Raw genomic sequence first — 16,487 nt, 5'->3', positions numbered from 1 at the left:
AACTGTGAATGTTTGGTACACCCATTGTAACTAATCCCCTTTTCAATCTTTAGGATAAAAGGTTTGATTTTATTTGGCAATTCTTGAACACACCTCACCTCCCCCCAAAACCACCAAAATCTTCCTCAATACATTATTTTCTATGCTCTTCGATTTATTTTGAGAAATCATTTGGGTTAAAAAATTCATCTATTTTATTCTCGTTGATTTAGAATATGTTATGTTCTTCTAATATCTGTAGTTAGAAAAATACTAATTAAGTCAACCAACAAAGAATCATCAATATAGATCAGTTAATTGATTATTTTATTTTATTGTTATTCGGTATGATTCCTAGCCCAATGGTTGTATGTGCTATCCTAAGAATATGTGGGCTGTAGGTGATTGAATAAATGTTGTTGTAGCTCTCCTCGTGCCAATATAGTCCCCTATAATTTTCGTAGTTGGAATTTTTTTTTCTCATTGTTCATAAGATTTTCGACGTATTAGCCCCTATGCTATAAAATATCAAATTTGAATTGAACTGAACTGTGTCGCTCTTTGTTTCTTTGTGGGTAGCAAGTACATTAACAATGCGCATTGTAAGATTTCAATATTTTTTTAGAGTTACTATTGCCACACCAACTGTGTGCATTTCTTTGGTGATTTATATAGGAATTTGTGTGACAGTAGCATCTCTATTATTATTATTTTTTTCAATTAGATAAGCCAATTGGTTGGAGGAAAAGTGGTGATTTTGGCACCATAGTTTTTCCTAAGGTCTTTCAACAAGCCAACGACGATGAGGGTATTTTGGTCATTTTCTATTTATTTCTCAAACAATACCACGGTCCAGGGATATAGTACAATATTAGGGGTATATATGTCTAAATAACTTCAATTTTATACTATAGCCTCGTGAGGGAATCCTTTTCCCCGGCTAATGAAATATTGTTATCTTCGTTGTTTGTCTTACTGTGTATTGTCCACTTGTCAACAGCTGTCAAACTTTTGAACCGACCAATGGTGGCTAAAATCTATAACGGTAATGTTCACACACTCCCGGTTATGTTATTTGTTTAGCAAATTAAGAGAGACCTTGAGGGTTTTGAGAGAAAATTATAAAAATTCTAATTTTTCAAACTAATGATTTTAATAAAATTATGATTGACAACGGGTTGGATAAGGCATATATTCGTATTTGTATTTGATTTTTTTTTTTTTCGATCTTGTATGATAAATCCGTATTCGACTATACATTTGTCTAACTTTTTATCTGTGTCTGATTGATACTCAAATTATGAATGAGTATTCATGTTAGATATGTATACCTCATTGTGAGGAGGATGAAGGAGCACTTTTAAGAATTAATGGGGAGTATGTTCATCATATTAATCCATCTAGAGCATGTATGTTATTGTTTGGTTCAATGTTACAAACAAAATAAAATGAAACTACTAATAAAGAGAGGAAAGCTATCGTGACGCTCCCTTGCAGGAAAGACGTGCCTACTTCCCCCCCCCCCCCCCCAATAAAATGAAACTACTAATAAAGAGAGGAAAGCTATCGTGACGCTTCCTTGTAGGAAAGACGTGCCTACTTCCCCCCCCCCGGAGGACACGTGGCCCATCGAAGTTTGGGGTAAATATTTAGATACTTGATCTTTTCTTATAAATTAATGAAAAGTGGCCACAATGCCCTAATCATCATCCTCGTTCAAGAGTTTGAAGATGACTAGTTTTGGGACGAAAAATCAAGGGTTCTTAGGTCATTTTTATTAATAAATAAGAGAGATTGAATTCAAGGAACATGTAATCGGTTTGAAAATGTAAAGAGTGTCTAAAATATTTACCAAAACTTGGAGGGCCCAAAGATCCTCAACAGTAAAAGAGTAAGCACAATTTAGTGCGACGCACCTGAGCATTCTTCTAATAGAGAAAGATATGATAAATCATAAAATATTACCAAAATCTTTTGCAATTAATATACCAAATCTCTATTTTTTTTCAAAAATTGTAATCGAATATTGCAAATCGAAAGAATAAGAGCTTGTAATTCCGAATATGTAATTTGTGATGAAGTCGATAAAAATCGTATATTTCCACCAATATACATGATATCTTTAATGTAATCTCCATATCGACAAATAATTACTCTTGAAAACATCTTCAATTTAATTGAATTATGAAATATCATAGGAGTGAAAATAATGAGAAAATTGTGAGAATAATAAGAGAGTAATATGCATATATATAGAACTCAACGGTCAGAAAAATTGAAAAGAATGAAAAAATGGCACTTGAAGTGCCATTTTTTCACAACGACTACAAAACGAACATATTAAGAAAACGACAATATATATAAATCCTGTTGTGTTTTTATTTAAAAAATCGATACTTTAAGTATCATTTTTTTAATTAATTAATAAAATATAAAATCCGGCACTTAAAGTGCCGATTTGAGTTACTTTTGTTAAATTTAAAAAATTTGATTCTTTTTTTATAAATATTTTTTAAATTAATATTTTTTCTATAATTACCCCTATCATAAAATTTTCTATTCTTGCAATGAAGTAAATGGGTATTTGAGTATATTTTCAGTCTATGGGTTGAGGGAAGGTAAGTAGGGACTATGGAGTGGTCCAATGACACCAATGGACAAAAATTGCCTTCTTACCATTTATTTGCAGACCCATAAACATGAAGGAATGTGCAATTTTAAAGTTAGGGTGAATTACCATTTCGTGAGCTGAAAATGAGTTATTTACGATTTCGACTCACTGTTCATTTTAATTTACCAAAACGTGAACAATCATGTTTTCGTTGAAATATAATTAAGAATGAAGTGACTATTTCATAGGTTTAAAATGAAATATTGTCACTTCAAACCTGCAAAATAGTCACTTTAAAAATTTTCGAATTCGTTATCATTCACATTTTGGTAATTAAAATGAACAGTAAACCGGAATCGTAAATTGGTCAGAAGTTGTTCATTTTTTCTTAAATATCTCTTAAAGTTACTATGGTAGTGTACGGGACGGGTTCAAAGAGTAGAGTTGTCTTTGCTCTTATAATTAACATTCAATAAAGACCTGAGAACCACCATCGTAGATTGTATTTTGTTCTATAAGGAATTGACATAGCCTTATAGACACCCTATTTTTGCACTCGTCTGATTAATCAACTCGTCAACCCGATTGCAACGGTTCCCAATGATGGATGAATATTCCAATATTTTTATTTGTTATTAGATATGTTTCAGAAATTCGGATTAAGTATTTCAAGCAAACAAAACTTTAGAAATCACGTTACAATAGAAAAATATGACCTAAAAACATAGAAATCATCATTGTGAGACAAAAAGAAGTTTTACGTGAAAAATCATTAAAAAATGATCAAATTAACCAAAATACCCCTATCATCAAAACATCCCTAGAGCCTACATTACGCTTAGGAAAATCTTGTTGAACATATAAAATAACAAATAAAAATCAAATAAATTGTTTCGTCAATTTTCACCAATTTTCACCAATTCAACAAAATTACGAAAATACCCCTCATAGGGTCTATGACCATTTCACTCTAAAAACCCATAAATGACACAAATTGATACTCCTATTAAATTCTTTACGAAAAATTGATTTTAAAACATCCCAAAACATCGAAAAACAACTTCGAAATGCAAAAGCCCTCTTTGAGGGTAAAACAGTAATTTTCTAACCCTAAAAATTCAAACTTTTGAAATTAATAATTAAAATATTAATGAACGTAAAGTGAAACCTTAATAAATTAAATTTAAAATTTTAAACAAATAAAATCAATTAATTAAGCCTACGGGCCAAATTTTAAGTGGTAACCCACTTGTTTAAATGGAGCTCACTTGATATTTATTAAAAGACCCCTCCATCTAGGGGCCCAAAGAATTAAAGATATAATCAGAGTGATTTTTTCAAAAAAACTAAAAAATATTTTTTCATTGTACGTAAAAATGGAAATCCTAATTCCAAACCCTAATTCAAAATCTTAATTAAATCCTAATTTACCTTATCTAAAAGAGATTTAGTCAAACTAAAAAACTTCCAAAAAAATCTATAAATAGGAGCCTCCACTACCCAAACTCGTAGGTCAAGAGAAACCCTAGGAAAAATAGGTTAAAAACACCCTCCTGCCTTCCCAAAATCCTAAATTCGAAGTCCCAACTTCCTACCTAACATCCAAACCCCAGTTTTTGCTAAAAAAATACCTAGAAACCATTTAAAAATACTCAGAACCCCTCAAAATACCAAAAAAATCAGAAAATACTCAAATCTATGAGGAGAATACTTTGTGTTGGAGATCAGAAATGGATCTAGTGATGGAGAAAAAAATAAAAAAACTCACACAAGGACGTTTTCCGCCAGCTCTGAGGGAACCAATTGTCATAGTCACCCAGGTAAATTATGTATATTTTTTTTAGGTTATTTTTGCAATGTATATTTTTGGGAATAGTAGAGACCGACATTCACTGGGCGGGATTGGTGCTTAACACCTTCCAACCCCGTAACGTGATCCCCGGACCTGTAGTTTCTTTTTCGTAGATTAGTTTCATTCATCTGTTTAGAGTCATGCTTAGGTTCCTAGGCCATAATTACTAGGTGGCGATTCCGTAACCCAAAAAAGTGGATCCACAACCCGCGGATCAAAGGCGCTTTCAAGCCTCACCAGCGTTTTTCATTAAACATACCAATATTTGATATGTGAATCTATTTCATGTGTCTAAGAAATCACAAATGTCTCTATTTTCTTTGTATAAAAAATGGTCTCAGTCTTGGGGTATAGTTTATCGAAAAATTTTAGATTAATGGAAATGCTAGGAACAATGACTAGGATATGGATTGATATGTAAAAGTACACCATGAATGTAAAATAACATAAAACAATGACAGATAGATGGAAAAAAGACATAATTGTACCCTAATCAAAGATACTATACACACTACAATGGACGAAGTGGGAGGGATTTCATTAAGTCGAGATGCAACAAAGATATGATACATTAATTCAGAAAGACCTTTGAAAGATTTTATGAATTGTCAAATATTATACATTAAATAAAAAAATATAATATTTAATATGAGATTTTGGAAAGATTTTGAGTAGTTGTCAAATCTTTCCTAAAAAATAATTCCTTTTCATGCTCAACGACAATTTTGGATCGATAAATGGTTAATGCCTATAGGTTGTGAGTTCAATACCCAGTATGAGTATTAATTCCTAAGGGGCCACCCGCGAGGGTGCACCCTTATTTACCTGGTGCATGTGATGTGTAGCATTGCACATGCCCTGGAACTAGTCCTTGGACAAGACTACGGTACATGGACTAAGCAAAAGTCTAGATACGGACCCGGTCCAATATTTACAAGGATACCCGATTATCAAAAAATAATTCCTTTAATTTTATTTGTAATATATATGAAACAAACATCTAACATTCAATAGGAGATTGAAAATAATATACAGCATATCAAAATGTTTCACTATTGATAGTTGCAACATACATTGAACCAAATATATAACATTCAATAATAGAAAGAGGGTGAGGGGGAGCAGATCCTCTATAACACATTTCTCTTGTATCTCTCTATAGTAATTTTCAACAATTGAGAAGTGTGCCATATTATCAAAGACAGTTACATCTATATGTTGTTATTTTTGTTAAATGTGATGTATTATGAACTGTAGAGCAAGAGCTATAGAGAGCTACACCATTTCTCAGCTACAGAGGATCTACTCCCGAGGGTGAGGTTTATAAAATGGTAGTTTTGACAGATTAATAACATGAACATTTAGAAATTTTTGGTTTAGATATGCTATATTTAGCCAAATCTCTATAGCTCTTGTACACACAAAAACAGTGAGAAGCAGCAAAACTTAAAGACAGTTAACGCCATATAATATCGATCGGTCTCATTTTGGTTTACACCCATCAAATCATGGTCAACGACTATTATTGCGCGCCATGTTGCTTAAGAGAACTATTCTTTTCTTACCCATTAAATACCTTAAATTTTTCTATTTTTTAATAAAGTAAAAAAAAAAAAAAACATTTGAGTATCTTTGCAGTCTTGGGGTGGAGGAAAGGTAATTTAGGAACTTGGGGTGGTTACAATCATAGTCACAAAATTAAAAAAAAAAATCATAAAATTCTCTGAATTAAGAGTTAACCTATTAATTCAACGAATTAATCAACGACTCATTAAGAAGAAGACAAGTTTTATTGAGAGATTGAAGATGATAAGTTTAGGTAAGAAATCCAATGAAATATTTTGTATAATTTCCAAAATTTTGCCAACTTTTTCACTTAACTTTTTCAAATTTAACCCAATTGAAGCCCCATCAAAAAATTACCGAATCGAACTTTGTTACTATGGTTACAATGACATTTACTCAAAAAGAAAAAAAGAAAAAAGAAAAAAGAAGAAGAAGCATTTAGAGCATTTTAATGCATCCCCATAAACATGAAGGAATCTGCAAAATCAATATTATAATGGTAGCTAGAGTTTGGGAATGGACTCAAAGTGCGGTGCTTCTCATGTTTTTGGTTCCCTAAAAGGTCTTTACTTGTACAATTAAGATTAGATGAAGATATGAAAAGCACTTCTCAATTTTGTGGAAGCCAAAAATGAGTAGAAGTAACAAGTGGCTCGAGAACCCCCTTAGGGGGTTGCCTTAGCGATAAAATTAGCGACAAGGGTTTAGTCCCTATTGTCGTGTCTTCAAAATTTGGTGGTCTCCGTATTTGCCTTGTTGCAAGTTGAAAAACTTTCGTAAGGTACATATGTGCGATTATAGGAACTATTCCCATCTCAAAAAGTGTCACTACGTCATATTGTGTTAATTGGGGCGGCAGAATTGCGCTAAAAACGACTGCTAAAGACCGTCGTTAATTGCGACAGTTTTTGACTGTCGCTTAAGCGTCGTTTCAGTCAACTAAGGGGTAATAAGTAAAAATTGGGGTGCCGATAGCCATTCTAAAAAATTTCCACAGAGCCCCGACTTCCGCCATTGTCTCATCTCTCACTCTCACTCTCACTCTGTACTCGTCTCTCTCTCCTCTCAGTCTCACGCGACTGTTCTAAATCCGTCGCTCTTCTCGCAAAAACTGGATAACCTCTTAAATCCGTCGCTCATCTCGGATCTCTCTCTCGAATCTCTCTCGAATCAACTCTCTAAGTTTCGATCTAGAAGATCAACTCTCTAAGTTGATCTAGCGTTTCTCTCTCTCTCACTCGATTCCCTCTCTCTTTCTCTCTCTCTCTCAGAATCGATCAATTTTTTTTTCATTTTGGAAAGTAAATCGATGGGATTTTTGTTTTTTTTGGAAAGAGATTGATCGGAGTTTGATCGAAAGATCTTCGCTCGATCTCTTACTCACAGATCTATGATTTTGAAGACGCAATCAGATTTCGATTTGCAAGCTTTAGGACAGAATCGATCGGCGTTTGATTGAAAGTTTTAGGGCTTTGTTCGATCTCCCTCCCTTTACTTGATTTGTGATCGAATCTTCAGGTATGTTAAAGTTTTTTATTGAATCTCAGATTTTCCTTAATTAATTTAGGGTTTCAAATGTTTTCTGCTAACTAATATTGGATCTGATGCTTTTCCTGGAATATAACTTTGAATTGAAGCTTGTCTTGTTGAATATTTTGTAATTTTGGGACTCTCAGCCCGATTAGTTGCTGTGGTGCTTATAGTTTCTGGTGTTTCATGTGTCTGTCATCAGTCATCACAGCTCTATTTTTTGTGTTTAATAGTTAATGTAGAGGTTATACGATCTTACCAGATATCTTGATGGATACAATGAACAAACTTACAACAGCTCCGGCATTGACAACAAACTGTTTAACTGGCATTCGTGCTGTGATAAATCTCTTTAAACATTCAGTCTTCCATCAATGGCTACAAAGTCATTGCAATGAGGTCAGTACTTCCTTCCCTAGAATAGTATTACATTGCATGACTTCTAAGGTTGAAGAATGTACAAGTTGTTTAGTGAAATATTTAGCGTTGTGAGTCCTAGAGTTTTGTTTGCTTTTGTGCACAACTCCAACATCATATTAATATTTTTGATATATGTTTGCTCTCCAGTGCTTATCAGTAATGTTGGTTAAGAATCCTAAAAGAGGGGATTATTAATTGTATATGTATAAAAATATGTACTTTATTTATGGTTTATAAACCAAGACCACTTGTGTTTCTCCTAGTACTTGTATTAATGTCCCTAATCTTCAATTGAAATTGATAATGGGCTTACTTTGTGATTTTTTTTCAATGGATCACCGTAGGAATTGGAATTGATGTTTGCACTTATGAAGGATGAAAGATTGTTAAAAGTATATACAGGTATGTGGGCTTTATAAGATAATTTCAGACCCTTTACAACTTTGCGTTCCGAGTAAAGCTGATTATTTCCTTAGAAATCACATAATGAAGCATAAAGAAAACAAAAGCACTTAAAAAGAAAATTTATATGTTGTCTCTTCTTACTTGGGGTCAAAGCCCTTAATTTTTGTCATAGGAATCTATAAAGCATACATATATATAGCTGAAATCTAAATATGAAATTGTACCCCTAAAAACAGAACAAAAATGGGTAATAAATTTGAGTACTATACCTTGAATGAAGTTGAAATTTTAGATTAATTGGTGGATTCCTATTTTTATTCCGTTGTATTTGTTAAGGTTAGTTTAGAGTAAAAACATTTTTTGAATATGTAGCAAGTTTTGTCAACGTGTTCTTGGTGGAGGTAGTTTCATAATAGACTAATGGTCACTTCAATCACACTTACCGCTGCTAGTCATCTTAGACCACTGAGTTCAACCAAGGTGTAGGTTGGCCTAGACTGGGATTGGCTGAGTTTGGGTTTTTTTCTTCCGTGTTCATTTCCGAAACAAAGGTACTGAGTTGTCTGGAGGTAGGACTTTTACTGTCATGGATGTGAGCTTACATTATGTTCGACAGTGTTCATAGAAGCTATGCAAAACTTGGGGAGAACTTGCAAAAAATAATTGAAGCCATTTTACTCTAAATTATTGAGATACCATCTACCTGAATTATCATGTATTAGGAGCCTAGAATTTGAAATAATTATAAGAATTCTATGCCACCCATCGTTTAAAATATCGTCTAGTTTCGGTATTCCAGTCAACTGAAGCATATTATTACATTCTGAGACAAAACTTGCTACATATTCAAAAAATGTTTTTTGTGCAAAAATAAAGTTAAAAAATGTGTTTTAACTTAATAAAATCTGTTTTTAAAAAAAATGGACTTAGAAAAGGTTTTTTTAATGGCATGATTATGGCCTGGGAGCTACCTAGGCTAGCTGGCAGTTTGGCACGCTTGGTTGGTAGTAATAGAAGAAATTTGGATACAAACTTGATTGTTTCATAGAGATCATCCTTGCAAAAAATCAGTCCTTCCAAAACTTCTAACCCATATCGGACATGTTGTCAAAATAACATTGTCTCGTGATCCCAACCCTTTATTATGTATGGGCATGCATGCTTCTACAAACTTGATTGTTTCATATTGATACATTTTAGCCAAAACATTCCTAAATAGAATTGTATGTTGAATCATGATCCCACCTAGAAAAGGCACACTTACATATTTACGTTTGTTTCATGCTTCTTAGCTGCTTGGCACTAGACTTAAATTGTAATTCCAGTATAAACAGAGGGATCATTTTTTGATGCAGCTTATTGAACTTGGCAGATGGGACTTCACCCTTTGCTTGTCAGAGTGTCCTATTCAAATCACCTTTGTGGGGCATAAGATATGAAGGAAATGGAAGAGAGCGTCTTCCTCAAAGAAACAATGTCTCCAGTAGAAAAGCGAAGGGGGATAAAAATCAGAGAAGTCCTCAATCATCTGATGGTGAATCCTCCAACTTATCTGATCAGGAGGAGATAATTGCATTGTTTAGAAAGATACAATCTTCAATTTCAAAGAGTGGGTCTGCAAATACCAAAAAGAGAAGCTCTGATAATCATAAAAAGAAGCAATCAACTGAATCAGTCTTGGATGTTCTTCGCCAATCAAGGAAGCAAGTAAAAGGTAACATGCATTTGTGTCACATTAATTACTGAAAAATATTTACTTCATTGTGTTTGGCATTAGATTATTTTACTGTGTACTTTTAGGTTGAACCTACTCGCATAGAATTATGTGTTGGTTGTGCTAACTTCAAACGCTATTCCTTACTCTTTGACACTTCGTATTTTTTTGTCATCCTTAATCATCATCGTTATCAAAGCCTTATCCCAAAAGAGAGCTTCTATTGCCGCATCAACTTTTGCTAATACCACCCCATGAACCTTCACGTAGTGTAAGCATTTCAATGCTCATCATGGTGCTTAGTGACATTTAGTCTTGAACTAAGGACCCTATTTAAGAAACTGGAAAAACAGCACACACAATAGTTTTTACAAGTACTTAGTGTTCTTTTACAAGCTAGCACATTTATGGCCACGCGCCTTATCCCAGATTCATGAGTGCTCTAGGGGAGTGTATAACCCCCATGGGTAGCAGCCTGACTTCCACACTCAAATAGGTAAATCAATCAGAAGTTTTCCTTGTCGTAAAACTTCAACTAAATAAGTTAAAGATTCATTAAGAGAAAAAATATTCTCATCCTACTATCTTACAGGGTCAACGCTAGTCTGTCAAACAACCAAAAATGAGTTAATTAGAACAAAGATATTCTAACTGTTACTAGTGTTTAAACAATCATTCCCACAACTTGTTTTTCCCATTGAACCATAGTGATGGGTCACAAAACTAGGTTGGGTTCCTGTTGTGGATGATTTTAGTTTATAGACATGAAGTAAATTGTTACTCTTTGTGTATAGTTTTATATTTTGAATAAATACCAATTGTAGTCTTTCTCTTAGATTAATTGTTCATAAGTTTTTTCCTTCAGTAAATAATGCAAATGAAATTTTACTTCTTGTTGAGGTTACCCATCTTTGATAACTTTGTTCTCAGGACTATAAATGTATGTATTGTTATATCTATAGCTGTTTTGCAGTATTTTCTGGTATTTGATTGTTATAGATTGTCATCAATCTTGAAAAAAGATTAATTATGAAACAACCTTGCTGTCCAAAATATTCTCACTATATTAGAAATTTCATTACAAGGTATATGATATTAATATTCCCACATCCCACAGATTTCATTTACTTGGTAGTGTATTTTAGGATCAGTCAGCTGAATGTAGTTTATCAATGTTCTTGAATGGCAAAGAAGCATTTGTCCTCGGAAGGGACTTTATATACAAATATGTCAACACTTCCCTGCAAACTGGAGCATCAATACCACCAACACAAAACCATCCCAAGTGAGTATGTAAGTATGTGTAAGTGTTTCGGGGCAAAAGAGTGAAATCCAAGTGGATTTGGAATAGGCATCCCAGATATGATTGGGGACTGAATTTCATTTTATAAAACCTCCTATTCAAATACATCCAAGTGATCCAAGACATGCATTGATCCATAATTGAGCCCATTAATCTATTAAAGACGAGTTAAACTTCAAACAAATAGATCGAGAGGACCAAACACAAATGAGAAGATATGTCCTCCTTAAGTATTGGGGAGTTCCTTCCCCTAGTATATTTTATCTTTTGTTTTTTCCTTCTCAATTATCAACATAATAAAGGTTTCTTTTATGACTTGTAGCATAGCATCCATTGCTATTTTATATGCTAAATATATCATTGGACTATGTAAGATAGAGTTGGTTTCACTTCTTGAAGCATGTTAGGCATAATAGCATTAAGTTCACTTTCTTTGATTCCTTGTGAAAGTGCAAACCATATGTGCCAGGATTAATTTTGCAAGCAAAAGAGGGTTCATAGATGAATTGGATGAGGCTCTGCCTTGCAATCTTGGGGTTGTTGGCTCCCTCCTAGCATTACTAGCAATTCTTGTGTGATATCCCCTGCCCCCAAGTTATGTGTTGTGTGTGAAGATACACTTAATTTCCTTTTTCTCTATTGTCTTTCTTGTCTGTCACTCTGTCTCACCATTTTGAATTTAATTTCTGAAAAATATTTCTATGTGGTTTGAAACTATGAATTAGTTAGTGGGTTCTCCCTTGAAGGGAAGATTTTATGGCAAACTGGCATCTTCTTCTTGTTGCAGTTCCTTTGGAGAGAATGTAATGATTGTATGGGAATTCTAGGGGCCCCACTAAGGTGACTTTGTATTCTGATGGGAGAATCTTATTACTCATTGAAGAGGCTAAAAGTTCGGTTGCTATTTTTTTTCTTTTTCTTTATGATTTCTGTTTTATCTGTGTCTATTTCAGAATTATTCTTTGCGATTTTTAGTTTAAACTGGATGTGGGTGTTGATTTGAAACAGGAGTCGGAGATCATTATTGAGTTTTAGTTACATTTATGAAAGTTGAAGACGAGGGGCATTTGGGTCTTTTCATATTGTTAGTTGGGGTCTAGGTCATCAATGTCAAAACATAGGGGTATCTCCAATATTTAGCAACATGTGAAGGGGGGCAGATGTAAAATATTTTTTTTTATAAAAAAAAACCCTATAGTGACGGTCGTCGACCGTCGCTAAATCCTTATTTCACTGTCGTTTTTCCCGACTGTCTTTGACAGTCGTTTTTTTTCCGACTGTCTTGGACAGTCGTTTTTGAAAAACCACTCCTTTTAAAACGACTCTTTTTGCGACTGTAAGGGCAGTCGTTTTTGACGCATTATGACGTAGTGTGTGTGGGTTACCCTTTGTTATAAAAAAATAAAAACACAAGTGACTCTGACTCATCATTGACTTCTCATAGAAGATGCATTCAAATTCCGTAGAATAACAAAACCATTTGATATATAGCCAAAGTGTTTTGTCTTATGGGTTAGAAGTTTCGGAATGGGCTGAATTTTTGTTTTTTTTGTTTTGTGAGTATGATCTCTATGGTGAGGAGATTATCCTTACAAAAAATTGGCCCATTTTGAAACTTCTAACCCCATGTTTGCAAGTTGAAGAATCGTAGACCATTCATTTTTTGCAAATCACTTTTGATTGGGTTAGAAGTTTCGAATTGTGATGATTTTTGGTGAGGATGATCTCTTCACTATAGAGATCATCCTCACTGAAAAATCAGCTTATTCCGAAACTTATAACTCAGATTAGACAAATCAAACCGGTCCAAATTGATTTGAATAAATTTTATAAATATGTAATTATATTTAAATAATAATTATTTCCTTATCGTATTGTAATATTAAAGACTAAAATGTTAATTCCAATGCATTAACTAAGATGGTTATGGGAGTGCATTTGCCATTTATTAATTTTGACCAGGAGGATCTAAATAATTAGTACGGTTAAATGTATTGTGGTGTGGGGACATTTTTGGAAGAAAATTTGTTGTTAACAACCCTCTATTACTCTACCTTCTATTATGATAGTTAAATATGTTTATATTTAAATAACAATAGTTTATGATGTTCTAAGTTATATTAAGAGATTTTTTTTTATGGACATTTAGCATGGTTTATGATAATGATAAAAAATGACCATTTTTTTTTTACTACTCAAAATAGGGCTATTGCTACAGTAACTCATGTTTTTGGATAAAAATACTCTCACCTATAACTTATGTAATAAACTCTTAAAAAATAATTTTTTAAATTGTTAACTTTCTCCTTCTCAATATTTTATACCATTGAAAGAGAGAGAGAGATCCATTCTCTATCAAGTAGGCCCTAGATTTGAGGAACTATAGTGAACCTTGTAGATCTACGCACTCTTGTGTTCGATTCCCTGTCTGTTGAAGATTTCCACCAAAGGCAATCAATTTCTCTTCTATTTTTATCATTTTTTTTTAAATCATTTATATATTCTTATAATCTTGATATATTTCTCGTCCATAATTATCTAAATGGGATAGCAATTTTTCATTTTTTATTTCATAGAATTTTTAAGGTTTTGTTCATAAAATTTACCCAGTTTCAAACCTCGACGTTGCAATGTGTTATAGAGTCGACGCTCAATGGTACTTATTGTTGAGGTTCTACATTGTGAACATTTTTCACTTAGAGAAACTTTTGTTAGACAATTTTATCGAGATTCGACAATAGGTATCGTTGAGTCTCGACGCTATAATATATTCCAGCATCGCGTCAAGGTTCAACACTGGATAAATTTTATGAATAAAATCATAAAAATTTGGTGAAATAAATTTTTTTTTTCGCGTTTTTCATTTTTATAACTATGGACGAGAAATATATTAAGATTATAAGTATACGTAAATGATTTTAAAAATGAAAGAAATAAAGGAGATCTATAAGGTTCATTATTGTTCCTCAAATCTATAGCCTCTTTGGTGAACTCCAATGATTTTTGATAGGTTTTGATAGAGAGAACATATCTCTCTCTATTTTGATGGTATAAAATGTTGAAAGGGAGGAAATTACAATTTAGAAGTTTATTTTTAAGGGTTTATTAGAGAAATTGTAAATGATGATATTTTTATAAAAAAATATGAATTATTGTAGCAAATAGCCCTAATTTGAGTATTAAAAATAAAGTGACCCTTTTTAGCCATTTCCATAAAATTATGGATTTTTCATGCTAAATGTCATTTTTTTTTTATATAGATCACAAATATTTATACTTAAAGTCCTAAAAGCTAATTAATTTATGTGAAAAAATATTAAATATGTGATTTTCAAAAATTGGACTAAAGGATTTGCTCCCTTTGGTTGTGTGTTTGAAACTGGGTTGGTTTTCGGAGTTACCCTAATCCACATTGAGAAACTTTTATGAAGTTAGGGCGTGTCACCACAGGACTAGTCCGATCCCAAGAGGGATGTGGGATACCCTGCATTATCAAAGAAAAGAAAAAAAGTTGACTTAGTTGGATATTGTTTTTTTCTTCTTTGAACTTGATCAAACAAATGAGCATTAAAAGATAATAAATGCTTGTAAAAGGCAGTAATTGCAAAAGGTCGTAAACACAAAGTATTGCATTTTACAACCTTTTACGACATACCAAACTCAGCCTTGATATCTATGTAGTAAGACCTGAGGTGTGGGAGAGGGGTTTTAACTCACCTCTTATGGTGTATAAAATCTAGACTCTCCATTGAGTTACTTTTTTCCATGGTTTTCTCTGCCCTAAGAGGCTGAGCTTGGATTAAACGAATCAAATAGGTCCAAAATGATTTGAATATATTTTATAAGTATGTAGTTATATTAAATAATGGGGAATGTTAACGTCCAAGAGTTCATGGGGACGTTAACATTGTTCACCACATCCACTTTTCAACAATATCCCTCTGCATTTTATTTTTTAATGAAAAAGTTAATGATATATTAATCTTTTATATAATAAATGTTTCTTTACTATGAGATGGATAGACAAGTCAAATGAACGAAATGCTAAAACATATCTGAAAACTCATTTGGACGTCTTGGTCTCATTCGTCGACGAGATGAGACACTAAAACTAGTTTTAAAACCATGTTCTTTGGAGATTTACCAATGAATTGTGGTGGTGTTAGCACAAGTTGGTGTGATAATAGAATCTCTCATAAATAAATAATGACCTTATTTAAATAAAACGAGTCAACTCGGGCATTTGTCGGGACAAGCAACCGGGTCTCCTCGCAAACCCCATAAGTTAAAACCCCAAAAACAGAGTCCTCAATAGAAGTAGAAGCTGTGAGCATCAAAATGGCGACTTGTGCGCGGGATAGGCAAAACAACCCTTGCTCAAAAGATAATGAATGATCAATGTGTGAAGGGTTCCTTCGATCAAGTCTTGCTTGCAATAGTTTCCCAGACATTCAAATATGATGAATTAATCAAAAATCTTTTGGGAAAATTGAATCCGGACAAGAAATTACCAAACATTGATGTCAGTGGACTATTGGAAGAGCTTCTTAAGCAGTTGGATGGGAAGAGGTACTTGATTATCATGGATGATGTCTGGGGAATTCACGAGGAGTTGTGGTGGAAGAGCTTGAAGTCTGTTTTGTCTCAAACAAACAAGGGTGGTTGTGTTGTTGTTACGACAAGGAATGAGTCAGTGACTCAATCAATGGGAGCCATTGAAAACCACATACATCGCCGAAAAGTTATTTCCAATGGAGACGATTGGTCATTATTCACTAAAATAGCATTTGCAAACAATGGAGGTCAGTGTCCAAATCCAAAAATAGAGCATATCGGCCGAGAGATAGTTTCTAAATGTAAAGGACTTCCTCTGGCAATCAAGGTCATTGGTGGAGTGATGCTAGGGAAAGGAGACTCTATCCACGAGTGGAGGCGAATATATATGCATCTAAAGCAAGAGTTGGCAGTCCAAGACGTGCTAATGTCCTCTCCACTACAGTTAAGCTACGAAGAGCTTCCAGCACATTTGAAGCCTTGTATGTTATATTTTGCAGCATATCCAGAAGATTATGAAATATATGATAATGAAGTTATTTTTGGTTGGATT

At 33.4% G+C, this 16,487-nt stretch overlaps 3 protein-coding genes across 10 annotated transcripts in view; all 3 read left to right on the top strand.

Annotated features, from left to right (window-relative positions):
• The window catches only part of LOC147387590 (disease resistance RPP13-like protein 4), a 76,753-nt gene that overhangs the window by 32,959 nt on the left and 27,307 nt on the right, over positions 1-16,487 (top strand). The gene's annotated exons all lie outside the window — the stretch shown is intronic.
• On the top strand, positions 7,027-12,556 carry LOC147387592 (uncharacterized). Of its 8 annotated transcripts, none has more exons than XR_015171526.1 (6): positions 7,027-7,526; positions 7,801-7,937; positions 8,303-8,360; positions 9,736-10,077; positions 11,850-12,272; positions 12,389-12,556. XR_015171526.1 is itself a non-coding variant. In XM_086421754.1 (5 exons), the coding sequence occupies exons 2-5, from the start codon at positions 7,809-7,811 to the stop codon at positions 12,185-12,187; spliced, it is 549 nt and encodes a 182-aa protein (XP_086277880.1). In that variant the 5' UTR covers positions 7,027-7,526; positions 7,801-7,808; the 3' UTR covers positions 12,188-12,556. The 8 variants fall into 8 exon arrangements, 4 of the variants coding, with proteins under 4 accessions (XP_086277880.1, XP_086277879.1, XP_086277882.1 ...); XR_015171527.1 differs by having other exon boundaries at positions 12,168-12,272; positions 12,389-12,555; XR_015171528.1 differs by having other exon boundaries at positions 9,719-10,077; positions 11,223-12,556.
• LOC147387591 (disease resistance RPP13-like protein 4) lies at positions 15,768-16,453 on the top strand. Its single transcript, XM_086421609.1, has 2 exons — positions 15,768-16,182; positions 16,263-16,453. The coding sequence occupies exons 1-2, from the start codon at positions 15,768-15,770 to the stop codon at positions 16,451-16,453; spliced, it is 606 nt and encodes a 201-aa protein (XP_086277735.1).

This window comes from Akebia trifoliata, chromosome 13 (genome assembly GCF_017979445.1).
Source record: "Akebia trifoliata isolate Shusen 1 chromosome 13, ASM1797944v1, whole genome shotgun sequence".
NCBI classification, from domain to species: domain Eukaryota; kingdom Viridiplantae; phylum Streptophyta; class Magnoliopsida; order Ranunculales; family Lardizabalaceae; genus Akebia; species Akebia trifoliata.
The sequence above is the reverse complement of the archived record's forward strand: the minus strand, read 5'-3'. Positions and strand labels throughout refer to the sequence as shown.

What these genes read in the sequence shown, in the direction of transcription:
- LOC147387592 (XM_086421753.1), top strand. Translation starts at nt 7,809, where the DNA reads ATGGATACAATGAACAAACTTACAACAGCTCCGGCATTGACAACAAAC. An exon ending in TACAAAGTCATTGCAATGAG is followed by an intron (nt 7,938 to 8,302) that starts GTCAGTACTTCC and finishes GGATCACCGTAG; the next exon opens with GAATTGGAATTGATGTTTGC. An exon ending in ATCAAGGAAGCAAGTAAAAG is followed by an intron (nt 10,078 to 11,849) that starts GTAACATGCATT and finishes CATATGTGCCAG; the next exon opens with GATTAATTTTGCAAGCAAAA.
- LOC147387591 (XM_086421609.1), top strand. Translation starts at nt 15,768, where the DNA reads ATGAATGATCAATGTGTGAAGGGTTCCTTCGATCAAGTCTTGCTTGCA. An exon ending in AGCATTTGCAAACAATGGAG is followed by an intron (nt 16,183 to 16,262) that starts GTCAGTGTCCAA and finishes CTGGCAATCAAG; the next exon opens with GTCATTGGTGGAGTGATGCT.